At 29.7% G+C, this 22,481-nt stretch overlaps 1 protein-coding gene across 2 annotated transcripts in view; it reads left to right on the top strand.

Annotated features, from left to right (window-relative positions):
- The window catches only part of LOC111691138 (LIM/homeobox protein Lhx1), a 102,881-nt gene extending 80,696 nt beyond the window's left edge, over window positions 1–22,185 (top strand). For both annotated transcript variants that reach the window (XM_023453783.2, XM_046946164.1), the window contains 4 exons: window positions 604–797; window positions 1,010–1,228; window positions 21,231–21,492; window positions 21,564–22,185. In XM_023453783.2, coding sequence (XP_023309551.2) covers window positions 604–797; window positions 1,010–1,228; window positions 21,231–21,492; window positions 21,564–21,877 — 989 coding nt within the window. In that variant the 3' untranslated portion in view covers window positions 21,878–22,185. The remainder of the gene's footprint in view (window positions 1–603; window positions 798–1,009; window positions 1,229–21,230; window positions 21,493–21,563) is intronic.
- The last annotated feature ends 296 nt before the right edge of the window (window positions 22,186–22,481 follow it).

The raw sequence follows: 22,481 nt of genomic DNA, 5'->3' as shown, positions 1-22,481 counted from the left end.
GAGAGAAGGATGGTTGTCAGAAAATAAATACAACTAAAGGAACGCGTGTCATGGTAAATGAAAAGACGACCGTCGAAAGTCTGTCTCACCGCCTAGACAATATGTATCTGTATTTGAAGTTTACTTAACGGCAGACACATGTCGGCTAAAACCAGGCAAATCCTTTTAAAGTGCAGTTGCTGTTGACTGAACGATAAAGAGAACGCTTTAAGTCTTGAATTGCCAGGACACGTGCACTAGCACATAACCGAAAACTTATTTAGCCACTAACTCACTTATTCACTTACTTAGAGCCAATATTTGGCAAAAAGATTTGTTAGTCGAAACACAATTTATGTTTTATTATTTTTAAATTAAAGAGAAAACATAGACTGTGGCACACTGCAAAAATTTATGAAAAGAAAGCATATTTGACAGGCGTTCCAGATTAGCTTAACATAATATTTCTTTGTATATTTGTTCTGTTGTTGTTATTATTGTTTAGCTATGAAACATTATGAGCTTGTTAAACAATTAGTAGGAAGAAATAATTTTTCAAATATTTTTCTCATACAACATAATTTTTTTAACATTTGTTTTCTTTTTCGTTTCGTTTCATTTAAGGTTCTTTAATGGGTTCAGCGAGCGAAGATGAAGACGATGATGATGATCCACCACATTTAAGGGGACCCCCTCTGGGTCTGGGTATGTTAGGACCAAATGGTCCAGACTCAGCAGGTGGACCATTGGGAGCATCAGATATTTCAGTACAAAGCATGAGCACCGACAGCAAAAACACGCATGACGATTCAGATCAGGTAAAATAAAAAAAAATCACACTCAATAAGAAAAACACAAAAGATCATCATGATCATCATACTAATATTGCTGTTGATCGTTACTCTTTTTTTAATATGATTAATGATTATGGCTTAACAATTACCTTAACAAATTTGAGGGTTTTTTTATTTCAACAACATATTTTTATGGTTTTTGTTTACGGTATTCTCTCTCTCTCTGTGTGTTGTAGGGTTCCTTAGATGGTGATCCTGATGCGAGAGGTGATTCTCAAGCGGAAAATAAAAGTCCTGACGATGCCAACGGTTCAAAAAGAAGAGGGCCTCGCACAACGATTAAGGCGAAACAATTGGAAGTTTTAAAAACAGCATTTAACCAAACACCGAAACCCACACGTCATATTCGTGAACAGTTGGCCAAAGAAACGGGATTACCCATGAGAGTAATACAGGTAAGTTTAGTTTTACAATGTAAGCTTTGAAATGCAAAAAGCTTTTAGGTTGTGATTTAGAAAAATGAGTAAAGAAAAATTTAGTTTTTAAAGCTTTAAGAGAAAATAGGAGAAACTTTGATCTTGTTGAATCTTAAAAAAGCTTTTTAATCTCAAGAATTTTTTATAGACAATTTATTTTAAACTTTTTATAAGTTTTTTATTAAGAACTTTAAAGCTTTATTTAACAAAAAAGAAGTTTATTGATTTTTCTTTAATTCTTATAGCTTTTACCATTAGCTTAGGTCATTGGAAAGCTTTTAAAGTTAAAAAATGTTTTAAGCTATTAGTGAAAACAATTGAAAAGCATTTATCAACTTCTTTTAATGGCACTTTTAGCTTTTAAATCAAAAAAGTTTTGCAAACTGCTCAGTTTTACAATCTTTACTTAAATAAGCTTTACGCAGTGATCTCCTCTTTAAACAAAATCGTTTATATTAGTTTGTTATAAGGGAAAGCTTTAAAGCTTTTCATCAGTTTGTAGTGATGTCCTATCAGACATTTAGCTTTAATACCAAATATTTCGTTAAAAAGCACTAGACTTAAAAGCTTTTATTTAACAAAGCCATTTAAGTATTAAAGCTTTTAGAAAAAGCTTAATAAATTTAGCTATTTTATGATCACAACTGTATTTTAAACATCATCAAAAGAAAACTTTGCAAAAAAAAGTAAACTAATTGCTAAACATATTCAGCTTTACTCAATCATAAACCTTTTCCGGTACAGATAATGTTTAAAGCTTTAGATTAAATTACGCCCAATCACCTGTCTTTAGATCAACACACTTTAGATAAACACGGGAACGTTTCAATTTCTTTTTTTTTTACTCAAATTATATTTAAAATAATTTGATAAAAACAAAATAATTTCATATATAGAAAAAAAAGAAACGAAATCGTTTAAAAAGAAAACTAAATTTAATGTTTAAAAACATGAATGAAGAGGACAGAGTATAAGAGCAAATATAAGGAAAGGCCGCAGCACGTTAAACATGCCACAAACTCCAGAGTCCATCTAATATAGGGGACAAAAACAAAAAAAAAGAAAACATAAAATGAAAATAAGTGGAAAAATATAATTGGATCATAAGCTGGAAAAAACATTCATGTTTCATGGTGTTTCAGAATATTGAGGTAAACAAGCATCACACGGATGATGACTAGCAATGATGTTGACTACTTGCAACAAGGTATTATACTACATACTGCTGTTTGTTTGGATATTTTAGTAATTTTCATTATTACTTTGTTTAAAAATGTTTCCACACAAAACAACCAGTGAACGCTGAAACGTGACAATTGACCATAAAATCGAAATATTTTTCTATATTTGTTTGCACCAACGATAGCAGCATAATTTTCCAAAATCATTATTAAAGTGTTTTTATATAAAAAAACAAAGTTTATAAATTATTAAATGTTGCTTTAAAAATTTTAAGTTTTCCTTTAAAATCTTAAAATGTTATTGATTTGTTGTTTTCAAAATTTAAAGACATGATGCATGCATTCATGCATTCATTCATTCAATCATTAATTTTAACTTTTACTTGTTATAAACTAAAATATGTATATGTGTGTGTGTTGTGTTTTAAAACGCGTTATTTCTTGGTGTCAAATTTAGCCGTCGGCTTTTATTTACTCTTTCAACAGTTTAATAATATTGCCACCGATTGTTGCACATTCAATCTTATACACTGCATCATATACAAGGATGCAGGCTATATGTGCGTGTGCATTTAAGTTTAAATGCCTATTATTATTGTTGTTATTGTTGTTGCGTTTTGGAAGGTGTCAATTTTCGGTTAAAGTGTGAACGTCAATAAATTTCTTGTCTTCTCATTCACTCTCTTGGTGTATGTCTGTCTGTCTGTCTGCTATCACATTTTAAGTTTATTGCAAGTTATTTTATTGATTTGAATAAATTGCTATAAGCTTGGAAAGCTCTTTATTAAGTAGCTAATCATTAAGAGCTTCTTATTCTGAACCTAAAGTTATTATATTCGACTTTTTTGTAGTGCATAGTCCAGTCTTTAGATTGTTCTGTAGTCTAGTCTTAAGACTTGTCTAGCCCAGACAATAGACTTGTCTGTAGTTTAGATTTTTACCTTGTCTATATATTACGGACTATATAATTGTCCATAGTTCAGACTCTAGACTTCTCAAGTCAATACTTAAGATAAATATCTATAGTCCAGACCAGTTTGAACTTGTTTATAGTGCAGACTATAGACTTATCTAGTTCAGACATTAGACCGTTCTATAGTCTACAGTTTAAACTGTTCTATAGTCCAGACTCTAAACTGTTCTATAGTCCATACTACAGATTTTTTTATAGTCCAGCTTCTACAGTCCGGACTATAGACTTATTTGTAGTTTGGAATTGTTTAAAGGGCAGTCAATATACTTTTCTAGGGTCTAAACTACGAACTTGTCTCAAGTCCAGACTATAGACTTCAATAGTGTCCAGACTATAAACTCTTCTTAGTACAAACAATGCTGTTCAATAGTCCACTATAAAGACCAGCCTCTACAGTCTAGATTATGGACTTGTCTTTAGTCTTTATAGTCAAGACTTTAGACCGTTCTATAGTCCACACTATAGACTGTTCTATAGTCCACACTATAGACTGTTCTATAATCCAGACTATATACTGTTTTATAGTCCAGACTATATACTGTTTTATAGTCTAGTTTATAAAGTGTTCTAAAGTCCTGCCTATAGCTCAGACTATTGACTCAGTACTGATCTATAGACCAGATTATATATAATCTTGTCTGAATTTTCTGTAGTATATATGCAGTTATTTTCTATCAGTTCTTGTCACCTATGTCACCAAATTAATTTTAAATATAACCATATAATCAGTGATTATTTTAATATTAATTAGTTTCAAATTTAATGGTCGATTTTTTATAGATTTTTCGTTACAGATACATAATAATTTACATAAAACCCAAAACAAAAGCCCGAATTTATTAACGGCAAAAATAAACTTTTTTTTTCAAATTTCAAAAACAAAATAAACCCAATATTTTATGTATTTCTAACGTCTAGAGTGGGCGTTACTGCAATTAAATTATCTGCCGTTTTTTTTTTTTTTTTAAGAGAATTTATTTTTCTTCTTCATCAATTATGCAAAAATAAAAACCAAAAATTTCAGTTGAATTTAGGAGTTGTAGACATTTAGAGTCGTTAAGACAACTTCCGTTTTAGAGCATTTCAATAATAAACAAAAAAGTTGGTTTCTTACGAAAATCATTCAAGCCTAACAAAACAGTCTGCGACTGTCTATAAAGAGTCGAAAAAGAAGCTTGCTTTTTATACTTATGAATATTTATTTATTATTGATGAAAGCTTAAGATGCAACAACAGCAAAAAGCCAACATTAACTGCGGCTTAAAATGTTAAAACATTTTATTTTGATTTTTTGTTTATGAAGTTTAGATTTATGTGTTTTTTATGCAGATAAAAAATTATTTCAAAAAATTTAAAATAAAAAGCAAGTTGTACAAACATTTTGTATAGAAATTTTCTTGAAAAAAATTGCTAAAGATTTCTGTTTACGTTTTAGAAAATCTAGGCCTTTTTAGTTTTTACCTTTTTATTTTAGTGTAGAAATTTATTTGCGTGAGTTTTTTTTTAATGTATATTTTTTCGTTTTTAGTAGTAGAACATTATTCTCTTTGACTGTAACTGACAACTTCAGCCACATTTGTCAGTTACGGTTGACCACAACCACTGACTTGTGTGCATTAAATATTTTCTGGTTGTTTTTGTTGTTTTTTTTTTATTCGTTGTTGTTAATGGTTTGCCATTTAAACGGGCTTTTTGTTGAGGGGGGATTCAATATTTGTTTTAATCAAAATGTTTTTACATTTTTTATATTTTTATTAAAAAGAAAGGACTTCCCTGGAAGTAGTTAAGTAATGAAATTGAGAATTATGAATTTTATTTCATAATTCTCAATTATGAAGCTTTTCTTTAAAAGATTCTAAAACACAAAAATTTAAAAAAATTTGTCCCACCGCGCATTTTTTGTATTTTTTCTTGAAGGCTTAACTCCTGCTCAATCTATTAAAAAGATCTTAGTTGCCTATTATATTAAATAATTATTTGATTTGTTATTTAATTTATTCATCAAAAATAATTATTTCATTTAAAGTTAAATTTACAAATTTTCTAAACTATGACCCACTGTGCAGCTTACTGTTGCAGAATTTTGCTTTAAAACTAAATTGTTAACTAATTTTTATTAAAGAAATACAAAATTATGAAAGTTAACACAAAAAAATTTTTAATGAAGCTAAACGGAAGTTAGTTGATTTGGTTTTTAAGGCCTTTTTATTGAAATATTTAAATGTATAGAACTTTAAAACTATTTAAGCAATTTGTTTGATATTTTGTATATTTATAAAAGATAAGTTATGCTTTTAAAATTTGAAAAAAAAAATTTGAAATTTAAACACATAAAGCGGTACAGAGGGTCAAAGTTGAATATGACTTCTTAGATAAGTAATAAAAATTGTTGCAAAAATCCTATTTAAAATACTTTTTAGACCTCTATTTTAAACTAATATGACAAAAAGCACATAACCAACAAACAGCCAGCAATATAGAGAAGAGTCAACAACAGTAATGTTGTATATAAAAAAAACTGCCAACAAAATAGTTATACGGTTGACCACAAAATACAAAACCAACATGAATGTTCATTCAGTCAAATACACACAGAAAATAAAACTAAAACAAAAATTAAGCAGTTTCTACCTTTTGAAATAAACACAAATAAAAAAAAATAACCCAAATCTTTTTTAAAAAATAAAAGATTTTGTGACAAGTGGCCAGTCACATTTGGAAAAACAACTTAATCCATAATACAGAAACAGATAGACAGACAGACAGACAGACAGACAGACAGAAAGACAAAACCTCACCCACATCATTATCCGCATCCTCAGCTTCATTTACAAACATTAACACAATTCACTACAAAATAATAAAACTACAACAACAACAACAACAAAATTATAACAAAAATTCCATGAATCATTTGAAGTACATTAAGTAACAAAAAAAAAGAACACAAAAATTGGTCATACTTGAAATTCATCTTATACACAGGAGCGGCAAAACTTTATCACTCAAAGAATTTTGAACTGGAAAAAAAATGAATTGATATTTTTATTATTGCCATTCGATACACTTGTAGCAGCAGCAAACAGCTCTATGAAATTGTGAGTGAAACAAATTCTTTTTGACAGCAGCGACAACAACAACACTTTCAATACAATTCATTATAACACATATTTACGTATTATCGAGGGAACTTTTTTTTTAGAACATCTGTAGTTTGTGACATATACTCAACACCTTTTTTTGTTTCTTTTTTTGAACTAAACCGAAAAGTAGAAGCAATGCAACAAACACAACAACATCAACTACTAACTAAAATAAAGACATCATCATTGTCATCTTTAACGGGGGGATAATGACAGATTGTTGACACTTTTTGAGTATTTTAGTTTAGAGCATTCTTAGCAATGTCATTTAATTTCAAGAATTTTATGTTTTATTTATAACTAAACTCTTTTTTTTTAGTTTTCTTTGCAAACTCCAAAATACCGCCGCTTGACTGACTAAAATGTTTATTTTAATATTTTTAAATCACCTCTTTTAAGGGCTAAATGTCAGCTTTACATATATGCTGCAAAAAAAGATGTTGCAATGTTGAGTTTATTGAGCTGTGCAAAATTTTGTTTGTTGTTCATTTTTTTTTGAATCAAAAAAAAGTCGTACAATGTTGAAGGATTAAATCCGCCAAGATAAGTTTTAAAATTCTTTGTGTTTAAAAATCCGTTAACTGTGTTGTGAAGGGGAAATAATGGGGACTTAAATAATACCGGTTTAATGTATACTATGGATTTTATAAATTGTGCTTTTGACCAACTTTGACCCACTGTGCTGTAAGATATGTTCAAATATTTTAATTTTGGATATAAAATATTAAAAGCTTGACTCCTTGCCTACTGGAACCCCAACTTGGATCTGTTCCAATGATAAAAGTTTTAGAGTTTTATAAGTTAAAAAAAAAAAAACACAAAATTGTGAAATAATATAAAGATTTTTTTAAAGCTCAGAGTCGTATTTGATTTCCAACAAAAAGATCATTGATAATGTTAGAGAATGAATTAATTCCATAATGAGCTTGATTTAAGCTCGATTCGTGCTAGATTTCAAAAGTCAATACTGCGAGATCTTCGTGTATCAAAATGCTTTGCAACGTCTTTGTGCAAAGGTTCTTACTGCTCACCCGGGTCAAGGATAATGCTAATTCTTCAATTACTACTCTTTTAATGGAGGGTAAAACATTTACCAACACGATTTATAAAGCTATAACCTTTTATTCACACTATTCTCACACAAACTCAAGAAAGCAATCGACGACTGCTGGATTTGGAAAGATTATCAGTAACTATGCCTAAAATATTCTTTTGAACTCGTTCAATTTAAAGGGTTTTAATGAATCTCAAAGTCAATAAGTATCTTGGGCCAGATGGCATTTTAGCACAGGTCTTGAAGCTTCCAGAATTTGTTTTACGGGAACAACTAGTAGGCTTCTTAAGCACTTCCATTCACTATTTCGGCGAAAGCACGATTGTAGTTCGATATATCTCCAAGGCGTTTGATGTCGTGCCAATTTGAACGCAGAAAAGCTTTTTAAAAGCAGCGTCTTTATGCAAAGGTTCTAACTGCTCCCCCGGAACAATAGAATAAAGGATAATGTTAGTTCTTCTATTGCGACACTTTAAATGGATGGACAAACATTCACTTTTGATGTCGATAACAACTTGTATAGTGCGGTCTGTTGAATTGATAGGATCTAACCGAACAAGTTTATGATTATCACAGGGGAACTGCAAGGATCTATACATTATCCTACTTCTTTTTTTGTTATATTTCTCAACGACTTACTATGTCAAACTTCCAACCCTTTCTTACTCTTAAAGATGTCATTTAATTATGGTGATTTATGGAGCTTTTGGAGATTGGGGCAAATAAGGCAAAGCATGAAAGAATCGCTTAGCCAATCGCAAACAACAATCTGTGAATGCGAGAAGAGTTAACTTCAAACCCGCAAGTCTCAATGTTCTGTTTTACGCACTTCAGATCAGGTTGCTTCATTTATAGTTATTGATAGTGTAAATATTAAGGAATCGGAAACTATCGATGTTTTTGGCAAAAGAATACAGTTGTCCAATTCACAATCAGAATTGTACGGTTGTATCGTAGTATATAATAATTTGTTTTTGTTTCCAAAATTTTTTTTATGGTATACAACGATACGACATCGATTGTGAAAGGACAAGTATGTTGGGAGTTTTTAAGAAAAAGGGTGCTCGAAAGAATCATTTAAGTCTCTCGGTTTTTCTTAAACAGTATAAGAGATCTGATCTCCATACTATTTACACCACTTTTATTCGACCAAAATTAGAATACAACTCTTAGGTATGGACCGATCCCTCTTTAATAGATTCCAAACTGTATAGCTGTTTTTTGTTCCAAAGCTGGACAAATTAAATGCTCAATAGTTTTCTCTTCTTGTATCCTTTTCTATTGTTCTTAGATTATTGATTTTTGAACAGTTTAAAGTTTTCACACTGTCTACAGATCAGATATAGGTCTAAAACGGAGTAAGTTTCTTGACACATTCATATGTACTTCATCTATGTACGGAGACTCTTCTAAGCTTTTGAGTTCAAGAGGGTTTTTCTAGAAGTCAAATTTCTTCTGTATAGAAATTTGAACTATTACTTAAACAACTGTGACTGAAAATTTGACATAATATACATATTTAATAGACTTAAAAGTCTTATTTTGATATTCTCTACTAACAATCATCAATCATGTCGTAACTTCTGTGCGTTAATTTAAAATTGTAACAAACCCTAAAAAGAAAAAAATAGCGGATGCTCAGCTCAAAATGTCTGGCGACATTTAAGCTTTTAAATTGATAACAAATAAATAATATTTGTTTTTTTTATTGAAAAAAAAAAAAATACTTTTATCTTGAAATAAAAATCTTGTACAGGGTTTTAATGTTTATAAACAAACAACAGTAATAAAACACAACAAAAAATTAATAAAATAAACAACATTTTAAAAAACGCCTGCTTAAAAATTTTATGCTTTAACTGAGTTTTTTTTGTCAAGTTTGGTTGTTGTTGCTGTTGTTGGTGTTTTAAGCCATACTTTACATAGGTTTATGTTACTATCTTGACTTGGCTGAAAGATAAGCTGGCTTAAAAAGAATATTTGTAATAACAACACAACCAAACCAAATGACTGGTGACAACAACAACAACAGCAACAACTACAATGAAAAGTTGGCGACATCTTAATGACAACAGCAATAACAACAACAGCAACAAGAGCAATAACTACTTGAACGACTAATATTAAAATTTATATCTTTTTAATTTTTATTTTGTAGATGTAGAGTTTAATGTTAACGTATCTTTTAATATTTAATACCAAAGACGATGTCTTTATTTTTGTCGTTTTTTTTTTTTGGGATTTCTGTTGTTTATTAAATGAATTTGATTTTATTAATTTTATTTCATTTTTTTTTGTAATTTTTCTGTTGTTGTTTTCTGCTGCTGTTGCTGCTTTAATGGCAAAAGGAAAGGGAAACCGCGGGCTGTTGGTTATTTACGAGTGCAGCATGATGGCGCCAAGCTGAGCAATATTTCAACGTACCATTTAAGCTTTGAATAATAAGTGCCATAAATGGAGCAACAGCAATGAAATCTCTTAAATATGTGTATTTATTATTGTTTTTTTGTTTTCTGTTTTTGAATTATGTTAATTCTTTATATAGTTTTTTTTTGTTTGATTTTTTGTTTCATTAGAAAAACTAAAAGGAAATTAGTCATGGACATAAACGAAAATTAACCAAATTTTTATTTATATTAATATAAAATATCAAGTCTTGTTTTTATGATTAATATCTTTAAGATACAAATGATTTGTTATTAATTCAAGCATACAATTAATCATTTCATATTTATGCAGAATATAAATATATGAAACATAAAAAACACATGTTCGCTTAAGTGTTGAAAAGAAGCTGGGAAACTTTATTTTTGAAGATGCTGAAAGTTTTTTTTTTATAAAATCACCTGTTTTGCTGGGAAAATAATTGAAAAATTACTTTAAAATAGGGAAATACAGTTTCCTGGACGTTACTCCTAAGATTGTTCCAATCTGTGTTAGTGAGAAATGTTATTTCCGTTATAATATCATTTCTAAGAAACTTGGATCTAATTTTGACAAATGCCTATCAGTGACAAAGAAAGTGTTCTAGAGTTTTACGGTCCTCTCCACATGCTCTACATTCGTATCAATCCGCACGCCTAATTATGTATAGATGTGCTCATACTACTGTGTGTCCACTAAGAATATGCTCAGAGAAGATTTGCTATGTTGAGAAGATTTCTCGTCTTGCTCTCATGAGCGTTACACAATAGTATCTTTGTGGTTTTTTATGGGATTTTCTCATCCATGGTTTTAATTCAGCTTAAGTTGCGTCGAATGGTCTTGCATTCATTAGGTTAACTACCTCAAGATCCCTTCCCTTTAAAGCAGTTACATTCTCCCTTTTGTTGTCGGCTACTATCGAGTGGCCTGGTATCCAGATGATATACCTCTGAAAGAATACTCAGTTAAAACTCTCTTACAACCTCATACGATCTTAGATTTAATTCGGCCCTAATTGCTTTCTGGTTCCTGTGGATTATTCTAATCCAATTAACACATTCCGTTCTTGCTCTGACTTTCGCCTGGAAGCTTGTGTTTTGTTAAAGTAAACGGTGGTGGTTTTCGGGGTTTTCATATAGAAACCCAGATCCACTTTGACCGCCAATTAAGAGTCAACGTGTTTAATGTTCCGCTTGACCAAGATATTCTCTCCGGGATTAGCATTTTAAAGTTTACGACATATTCTGTGTCTGTTATGCGATCAGGCACGTCCAATAATTGTGTATATCCTTCCAAGGTATTCAGTATATATTGATGACGAGTCTAATAACCAATTTGGGCCAGGGTGCCTAAAGTAAAGAGCCGTTCGACTGTAAGCACCACCTCATAAATATGTTTCAATGTATGGAATATCTAAAGACGTTTTCAGAGCCTTAGTTGAAGTAGTATACATGCTACACACTCATATCAAAAAAAAAAAGACAGACTTGCGTCTTCGCTCGATTAATATTGTATAAAATTTATTTGATTTTTCTTATTAAAATGTTTGACGGAATTTTCTGTAATCTGTAATTTAGCACACATCGAACTCAAATCAAGTTTATTATGGGATTAATTCAATCTTTTAGATTCCTAAATCAAGCTTGTTAGAATCACTATCACCCAAAGATAGTTGATAATTAGGTGTTTTTCGTACTGAACGGATTGGTACTTACATCAAGCAGTTTATTCTTGTTTTAGTTCAAAACTTTTTTTCGGCGTTTTTAGAAATGTTATAGAAAAATGACGATCATGTCGTGTCATGTCTTTCATTAATTGTTAAGGCATCTTTCTTAAAAAAAATTTTTGTTTTTTTTTGTTTGCCTCTTTTCCCCGCAAACAAAATTTAAAGTTAAAAGTCTTTGAAAAACAACTCACTAAAGTGCCATTATCTTGTTGCAAATTTTGAACGTTTATTGAAAATTATAGCTTTCAATACCGCCTTAAAGGAAGGACTTGTTAAAACGTTTTTTTTGTTGCAAATAATTGAGGCGTTCTAATGTTTGTCCCAACAGCTACAACCGCCAAAAAAGACCTTAAGAAAAAAACCCACAAAACATTTGCCTATAATTAGGGTGTTTATGTTAGTTTTCTGTTTTTTTTTTCATAAACCGCTTTTAGGCATCATCATTTGAATCGGTTCAATTTGGTGGCTTCAAATTATGGCAAATTATTTTAAATGACGACACTCACATTTATGATCATCATATTCAACATTCAATGGGGCGTTTTATACAGGGAGTTTTCAACAAAGGGGCATGTGTTGATTAGGCAGCCTTAAGCTATATAGCAGAAGTAGTAAAAACTACTCTTCAAATGAAATTATAACCTATAATTTAGCATTTAAGTGGGTATATTTTCTGGATAAATGTTTTGTCAGAAATGTGTTTTAGAAAAAGAAAAAAAAAGAGAAAGAAATCTGTCACGTTTCAGGTGTTATAAAAGAACCAGCAAAATATTATTACGAAAAGGATTTCTTCTCCTTAATTTTTATAATTTTTGTAAATTTTGTAGTTTGATAATAATAAATCTTAAAGTTTTAGCTTAAAAACAACTTACCAAGAAGTAATTATAACATAGCTCTGTAATATACATAGCTATTTTGATTACTTCTAATCTAAAAGGAAGTTGTCATAGTAAAGAATGATTTATAGATCACTAATATTCTTCTTCATTTTCAATATAAACTATCTCAATTTCTTGAAATGATCTTTAATAAAACTTATATAAACTACTCTACTAAAAAATTTATTTTATAATAAATTTTCTAAACAATGTTTTATATGAATGTTATTTTCCAAAACGATCATCATCTTTATGCTCATCAACAGCAGCAGCAGCAACATAAATACAACCGTTTAAACTACAACTTTGTTGTTTGTAGCCAACTTGTTGTTGAAGTTCATGTGTGTTGTGTTGTTGTTGAATAAGATCATGTTGATCAATTCGGTATGTTTTTTAGTTCTTAACTTTATGCTAGTAGTTCCGCCTATTACATGTACAGATCAACTGAATTATGTTTTTTTTCTGTTCATTGATCAATGTTTTTACTTGAATTGGCCATTATATTGATGATACTTAATGTTTAAATTGTAGTAAATTTTTTTTTAATTTTATAACATTTTATACTGTTTTTTTTTTTGCAGAAACAAAATAGTAGTTAATAATGATTATTATTATTATTCATGTACGATTATGGTAGCAATTTTAAAGTAAAATTATTTAACATTTTTAAAGTTTGAATGAAAAGTTATAGAAAATTATTCTGAAGAAAATTAGAGATAATTGATGTAGTATTTTGCTTAAAGTTTTTCAAACTGTTATAACAATCAAGTTTAATATCAAAATTTTAATCAGAAAAGAGAAATATAAATCCTTAGTTTCTTTACTTAAATTCCATTAATATTTTTATTTCTTTGTAAGTATTTTAATGCCTATTTTTTTAGTTTTTAAATAAATTTTCAAGTGAAATTTTCCTTTAATTCCTGGAAAAAGAAACTAATTGTTGCTTAATTTTGTGAAATTATTGCTACCAATTATTAATGTAAATTTGTTAAAGATTCATCATCGAAATTTTGTTGTTGCTGCACAAAAGGTTTGTTTTCTTTTTATAAAAATTAAAAAGTTTATTTTGCATTCAGATTTTCTACAGCCTTTCTCTTTTAGTTAAAAAATTTTATGCATTTAAATTAAATAAATCCAATAGATGGAAATTTAGAGGAAGAAAAAAATCAAATTTGCTAATACACTGAGTAACAAAAGTAAATAGGTCATTTGGAAAACACAGGTGAAAGTTAATCAATATAGACTTAGGCTAGACTATAGACAGGATTAGAAAGATAGACTAGACTCTAGGGAAGACTATAGACTAGGCTACTGACTAGACTATAGACTAGACTATAGACTAGACTATAGACTAGACTATAGACTAGACTATTGACTAGACTATAGACTAGACTATAGACTAGACTATAGACTAGACTATAGACTAGATTTTAGACTAGACTATTGACTAGACTATAGACTAGACTATAGACTAGACTATAGACTAGACTATAGACTAGACTATAGACTAGATTATTTACTAGACTATAGAATAGACTATAAACTAGAATATAGACTAGACTATAAACTGGACTATAGACTAGACTATAGACTAGACTACAGACTACACTCTAGAATAGACTATAGACTAGACTATAGACTAGACTATAGAATATACTATAGACTAGACTATAGACTAAACTAGAGTATAGAGTAGACTATAAAGTAGACTATGGACTAGACTATAGACTAGACTATAGACTAGACTGTAGACTAGACTATAGACTAGACTATGGACTAGACTATAGACTAGACTATAGACTAGACTATAGACTAGACTATAGACTAGACTATAGACTAGACTATAGACTAGACTATAGACTAGACTGTAGACTAGACTATAGACTAGAGTATAGAATATACTATAGGCTAGACTAAAAACTAAAATATAGACTAGAGTATAGAATATACTATAGACTAGACTATAGACTAGAGTATAGACTAGACTATAGACTAGACTATAGACTAGACTATAGACTAGACTATAAACTAGACTATAGAATAGATTATAGACTAGACTATAGACTACACTATAGAATAGACTATAGACTAGACTATAGAATAGACTATAGAATAGACTATAGACTAGACTATAGAATATACTATAGACTAGACTATAGACTAGAGTATAGAGTATATAGTATATACTAGACTAAGGACTAGACTATAAACTAGACTATAGACTATACTATATACTATACAAGAGGCTATAGTCTGTGCTATATACCGGACTTTAGATTATACTATAGTCTTGACTATAAACTACACTATAGCTTCGACAAGTAACTAGACTATATTATTGACTAAGACTAGACTACAGTCTGGATTAAAGTACAAACTGGAGTATCTCCCTATGATCAGCTTGCCAATTATATAAATTCCAATCAATCATGACTTGTATTAAACTTGCATAGATATTATAATTCTAACGAAGTTTTTTATTATTAAAAACAAAAATAAGTAATTTTTATAGTAGTTATTGGTGTTATTATCTTTTTAAGAAACTTGTAAAAAAAAGTAGTAAATTTTGTTGCTGTTTTTTTCCAAAACTAATTAACTTTAATCGAAATTTGTTGAGCTATGTTTTTTCCAATTTTTATAGTCGGTAGAAAATATTTACGTTGAAAATTAGAAATGATTTTGCGGTTTAAGTTAAAAACTTAAAAAAAAAAAACAGCAGCAGCACCAACAGCAATAACAACAAATTATTTGTTTACGGCCAACAACAGCACAGCAAAAACATCAGTCATCAGTTGAAATACTCTCGACAGTGAAGAAAAGATAAAGTAACAATGGAAAAAAATTCAGAATGACTTGTAATTTGTATGTTTTTTTTTTTTGGTTTGTGGTATATCATCGTATACATTTCATGACTATTTCCAAAGTCACGCCTTTTGCGGGCGGTTGGTCGTTTAAATTTAACTTTGTTACATTTGCCGAATTGGCTTCTGATAAAACAAAAAACATGTTGTTTCCCCCCCAAAAAAAAAAAAAAATACCACAAACAGTAAGTAGAAAAATCACTAACAACAGGCGCCTTTAACACAATTGTTTAAAGCAGTCAACTGTCCGTCCTTCTGTACATCTTTCTAATTTATTTTCTTTGAAATTTTCTAATTTTTTTGTTAATAATGTTTTCAAAATAAAGTGAAGTAGTTAAAATAGTTTGTTTCTAATACTCCGCTATCACTACTTAATAGTTCATTGATGAGTTGTTGAAATATTTTGGCTGAAGCTTCAAAAGATACAAGCCGCCCATGAAATTATTATCATGATCATGGCGCTTAGATGGTTGGTTTTTTTTTGAGGTTTTCTTCAAAATAAATGTGTTAAATTAACCTTTTTTTATTTTTATAAAATTTTTATTGTAAGATCATCATTTATGATCATGTGCATGATACTGAGTGTTTATTTTTTTTTATGGTGAATAAGCCAAATGATTTGTTTTTATTATAAAATAACAAGTATTTGTTTTTTTTCCAATTATTTGTGGTTAAAATAATTAGATTATTTCTAGGTTTATCAACTTTATAACTACTTTTTAAAAAAGAGATTCCCTGTGAAAGCAAGAAAGCTTTCTGCAGTTATTAGCTGTTGCCGAATCTAGAAAACATCGTAAAAGAATTTCTGTTAATATATTTTTAAGACAAAATTTTAGCAAAAAACTTGACTGCAAAATTGTTCGAAAAAAAACTTCTAAATTTTATTACCACAAAATTGCTTTAATTCCGTTTGTTATTTAGCGCCAAATAAGAGAAAAATACTTTTTTTCTTATTAATCCCAACAATCTTAGGGCCATATAACCTGCTGCTAAAGCTTTTGAGCTTAAAGCCGTCTCAATCACAAAAACTTACTTACATTTATACATATGATCAAATCAAGGGATTTCTGCTGGTTTGGGTTTTTGGTGACTGTGACGATTAGTTTTTCGGTTTATTAATAAAATTGCCAGCAATGATTTTATTTTTATAAAGTTCCCAAGAATATAAATAATATTTTTATGTCTGGCAGTTAACAGAATCCTACTGTGTGAAGTGGGTTAATAATAACAAATTTTATGGATTTTCAAATGAAGTTGACTTTTAAGGGGGAAAAAAGAGTAACAAAAAAAAAAAAAGAAGTGAACTTAAAAACTATAAAAAGGAGAGGAAAACGCAAAGCGTTTAATTCTTAAAAAGTATTTAAGTAGAAAAAAGAACTTCCAGGGAAGTAGAAAAAGGTTTACTCCACGAAGTTAAGTTTCGGCAACAAAATCTCTTATAATCTTGACTATACACCCAACTATAATCTTCATTAATGTCTTACTATAATTTGAACTCGACTATAGACTTAAGTATAGTTTGTACTATAGGCTTGACCATAGGTTGGACTTTAGAATCGACTATAGTCTGTACTATATAAACAACAATAGTGTGTACTATAGACTGGACGATAGTCTGAAGTAGAGACTGGACTATATAGTCGACTAAAGTCTGGACTAGTTTGTTTGGACTTTAGAATCGACTATATTCTGGACTATATAAACAACTATAGTGTGGTCTGTAGACTTTACTATTGTCTTGACTGTAGACTCGAATGTAGTTTGAACTGTAGACTAGTTTAGGGTGTAGAGTTGACTATAGTTTAGACTTTAGACTAGCCTGGACTATATATTTAAATATAAAGTTGACTTATGTCTGGACTAAAGATTCGACTATACTCTGGACTTTAGATTAGTTTGTAGTGCAGACTTGACTAAAGTCTGAACTTTAGACTCGACTATTGTCGTTTAGTTAAGATTCGGCAACAGAATCTTTTATAGTCTTGCATATAGACTAAAATATAATCTTAATTAAAGCCCTACTATAGTTTGGACTTGGCTATAGCCTATGGACTTAACTATCATGTGGACTTTAGACTCGACTATATTCTGAACTTTAGAATCGACTATAGTCTGGATTATGGACTCGATTATAGTCTGATTTAGATAATGGACTATACATTCGACTGTACTGTAGACTTTAGTATTGTCTTGACTATAGACTTGAATGTAGTCTGCACTATGGACCAGTTTAGAGTGTAGATTTGACTATAGTTTGGACTTTAGACTCGACTATAGTCTGGACTATATACTCAACTATAATCAAGACTGTACCCTGGACTATAGACTTGAATATAAACTTAACTAATATCGGACTAAAAACTCGACTATATTCTGGACTGTAGATTAGTTTAGAGTGGAGACTTGACTAGAGTGTGAACTCTATACTCGACTATAGTCTGGACTAGAAACTCAACTATAGTCTGGCCTTTAGACTCGACTATATTCTGAGCTATAAACTCAACTTGGTAAATAAAAATAATTGTGTATTTAGCTGGTTAAAGTTTAAATTTGTAGTTGAAAAAAAACTGAGATTTTTTCCAGTATTTTTTTTTTTCCTTCAATATTTATTGTCCAGTGAGTGGTCTTTCGAGTAGTTGTATGTTTTAGCCATGATAAATGTATTTAGGTATTGTAATTTACAAGTAATAAAGAAAATATGAGTTTTTTTTGTTTGTTTGCTGTTGCTGCTGTTTCTAGTATATAATGTTGTCCCCCCAGTAGTCAGGCTCTTTAGAGAGTCATAAATATTGCACTTGTATATTTATGATTTTACAACTGAAAAAAATAAAAGTTTTTTAAAAAAATTATTATGCTACTAACAACAGCAAAAAAATAAAAAATAAAAAAAAAACTTTTTTAAATTCACATTTGTTTTGCAACAACTATTTGCTATAAGCCGCTGGTGTCCGATAAATACAAACCAGTCAGCAGCAGCAGCAGCAGCAGCAACAACAACAATTCATTCAAAAAACTTTTTTTCTTCTTTGTGGTTGTTATATGTATTTTTTTATTTTATAAATTTCTGTGTTAAATGTCGAGTTTTGGTTCACTGATGACTGACTTTGTTGGATAGATGGACAGATGGATGGTTGGCAGGCCAAAACACAGCTATCCAGGCGGTTGCTTTGGTTAGGATGCTTTAAATCTGTGGGTTGTTTAACACCACCAAAACCAGCAAGTAGTACATAAATGGTAGTTGTATTATTGTTGTGGCTGCTAGCCGCCACTGTTACAATTGTAGTGGCCTTCTGAAACATTGTTAACATGATAAACAAAAAAAAAGAAGAACAACAACAAACAAAAAGTGTTAAACAACAATGACGAGAGATGATGAATTGTTTGTCCATAAAAAACTATGATTTTAATTTCATATTTTTTTGTGCTACTATTTTGTAATCCCGCCCTTTGCCCCAATAAAAATTCTTTTGTTCTCAAAAAAACCTTCCCCCCTCTTTCTTCTTTAACATTTGTCACAATGTTAAGCATCCAATCAACAATAAACAACAACTAGAGAAGCAAACTTATATTCTCAATAGCAGGGGATGGTGAGCTTTAAAAATATTATTTTTTCTATTCTTTAGATCTTCCACTATATGGGGTTTTATATTTGTTTATTTTAAAGAATCGCAAATATTTTTATATTACATTCCAATGTTACAAATCGAAATATTGCACCCACAACAATTTTAATTCTGTTTTCAACCCTAGGAACTAGTAGGCTAAAGTTTTCCACAAATATGTTCTGTAACTCGTTTCTTTCAAAATATATATTTGATTTTGAAGAAAAATTTTGAATTTCTAAATTTCAATAAAAGCTTGAATAAAATTAAAAAAAAAAAACTTTTTCAATGTAACTTTTCTCTCAGTGTTTTCATATTTGTATTCAGATGCAAAATAATATTTTTCTATATGTAGATATGCATGTATGAATAAGTATTTTTTGTTGTAAATATTGCCTTTAGCTACTATATTATAGAGTTTTGTTTCTCTTTGTTTATCTTCCTCTCTAGTCCCTCTTCTATCACTACATATTTCTGTTGCAACACGAGCTTTTATAGAAAATAACAACAACTTTTAAGAAGAAAAAACAATATAAAAAATAATAGCAATTTTTATTTAAATCTATATTGTAGTTTTGTTTTCCATTTATATGGAAAAAAAGAAAAGTATTTTCCTTTTTATTATTATTTTTTGCAATTTTTTTATTATTATTCTATCCAATGTTCGAATGGAAAACAAATATTAAAGTGAATGTGTGTGTGTGTGAGGTTATAATAAACACACTGATACATACATAAATTTTAAATTTTAAACAAATGTAAATGCATGATTTAAAAAAGTGCAAAATTTTTCATAAATTAAAGAAATATTTTTTTGTTGTTGCATAGTGAACTAACTAACTAACGAACTAACTAAATAACTAGATAACTAACTAACTAATTAACTAACTAACTAACGAACTAACTAAATAACTAGATAACTAACTAACTAACTAATTAACTAACTAACTAATTAGCTAACTAACTAAACAACTAACTATCCAATTAACTAACTAACTAAATAACTTACTAACTACTTAGCTAACAAACTAATTAACCAACTAACTTACTACCTAACTAAATAATGTATCTATCTATCTATCTGTCTATCTATCTATCTATCTATCTATCTATCTATCTATCTATCTATCTATCTATCTATCTATCTATCTATCTATCTATCTATCTATCTATCTATCCATCTACCTATCTATCTACCTATCTATCTATCTATCTATCTATCTATCTATCTATCTATCTATCTATCTATCTATCTATAACACTAAATCCCTAAATCACCGGAAATGTTTCAAAGTAGATGTGCAACCAAAAATTACGCATAAATCAAATAATCATTGAGTCCAAATGTCAAAATTTTGTTATATGTTTGAAAGCATAAAATTTCTCCAAAACAAAAAAGAAAAAATTTTGTTGCATATTCATAAAATCGCCATACATACATACTAATTTAGCATAATTCTAGACATTTAGTGTTGCGCAAATCAAAACCTTTTCCTTACTAAAACATTTGTTCACTGTCATTACCTGGTTCTTAAAATAATAAACACACTGCGTTCACATTTATGCATAAACAACAAAACAATAAAAACATATATCGGTTTAAGAGTGTGAGCTTATTTAAAGCGGCATTTAGATCAGGATCATAAAAAAATATGAAGTTTTTTTTTATAATCTTACGAGCGTTGATGATGTGGATCATCATAAAAATTGTATTATGGCCATTTATGATTTCTGTTCGTTTTAATGTTTATTTCTTAAACGCTGTAGAGGCTGTAAACGCAAAATAAAGTTCATAAAGGTTTTTTGTTTTTTTTTATTTGGTTTGAGTTGAAGTAGTAAAAACAAATGAATTGTATCATAAAAATGGAGTGAAATATCCCATGACGTTATTTTTTCTGCTTTTTAAGAAAAAAAAAACAACTTTTTAATATTCAAATAAAACAATACTAAAGACGAGTCTAGTCAAATATCATATTTTCTCTTAAGAATAAAGAGAAGTTTAAGAAAAATTTCTCTAAAACTTCTTTGCAATTTTTAAACAAAATCTAGTTAGTTTTAATGAATTGGTTTTAAATTTAAGAAAAATATTTTTTGTTATCAGTTTAACACATTTGTCTTTCTCTGCTTTCTGTCTTCCAGGTGTGGTTTCAAAATAAACGCTCAAAAGAAAGACGCATGAAACAAATCACCAGCATGGGTCGGCCACCGTTCTTTGGAGGTGCACGTAAAATGCGAGGATTTCCTATGAATCTATCGCCGGGTGGTTTAGATGATGGTCCAGGATTTCCCTATTTTGCGGCGGAGGGTAAATTTGAATTTGGCTATGGACCACATTTCCATCCACACGATGGACCCTTCTTTCCAGGACATCCTGGAGGACCAATGCCTTTTAATGCGCCTGGTAAGTTATAAAACTTTTCCTTTACGACCTTAAACCATTACTTACCTATAACTTCTTTTTTTTCTTTCTAGGCGGACCAATGGATCATACGGGTCCAATTCCTATGGTTAATGAATTTGGCCTAACACCCGAATCACAATTTCTTAGTCAGACTGCAGGACCTCCCATGAATATACAATCAGCGGGAGGTCCGCAACCACCTCCGGACCATCTGCTGGCCGCCCAGCAGCAACAACAACAACAAGCCCAACAACAGCAGCAGCAACAACAACAACAGTCACAACAATCTCAACAAAATGGCCCGCGTTCCGCATCACCTGAATTCATGTCAGCCGCCAATTTCAGTGAACCTCAAAATATGCAAAACGAAACGCTAGTTTGGTAATATTCAAAAGAGTTGGCAACACGTTTGCTACTTTTAAAAACTCTAGCCGAATATCAGCAACAGGAGGATGTGGTTTGAAATGAATTCAAAATTAAACAATTCAACGTTTAGAGGGCTGGTCCTTATACAGAAACAAACAAAGTAAAGTCGTCATTCAAAGATCATGGAAACACAACACTCAAATATTTGCTAAACAAAAAACTACTTTAAATTTTACTATTTACTACTACAACAAAAACAAAAAACAAAAGAAAATTTTACAAAATATTTAAAGAAAAAATATGGCTGCTTAATTTGATATTAATTGCTGAAGCAAATAAAAAAAACACACACACACAACAAACAAAACAAAAAATTAACATATAATTAAAACAATTGTAAATTGAATTTATCTATTTATTTATGTATGAATGTATTATATTTATATAAAAATATATTGAATTAAATTATATAATAATATAAATAAAAACAAAAATTTGGAGATTTTTTTTTGGAAATCTCTTCTTAGAAACTCCAAATATAACTCCTATAAACTGACTTCAAATTCAAAATTGTATTGCAATAGAAAGAAAATGGCATCAGTAGCTAAGGAGGTCTTCAGCTT

This window comes from Lucilia cuprina, chromosome 3, assembly GCF_022045245.1.
Source record: "Lucilia cuprina isolate Lc7/37 chromosome 3, ASM2204524v1, whole genome shotgun sequence".
In the NCBI taxonomy this organism is placed as follows: domain Eukaryota; kingdom Metazoa; phylum Arthropoda; class Insecta; order Diptera; family Calliphoridae; genus Lucilia; species Lucilia cuprina.
The sequence above is the reverse complement of the archived record's forward strand: the minus strand, read 5'-3'. Positions and strand labels throughout refer to the sequence as shown.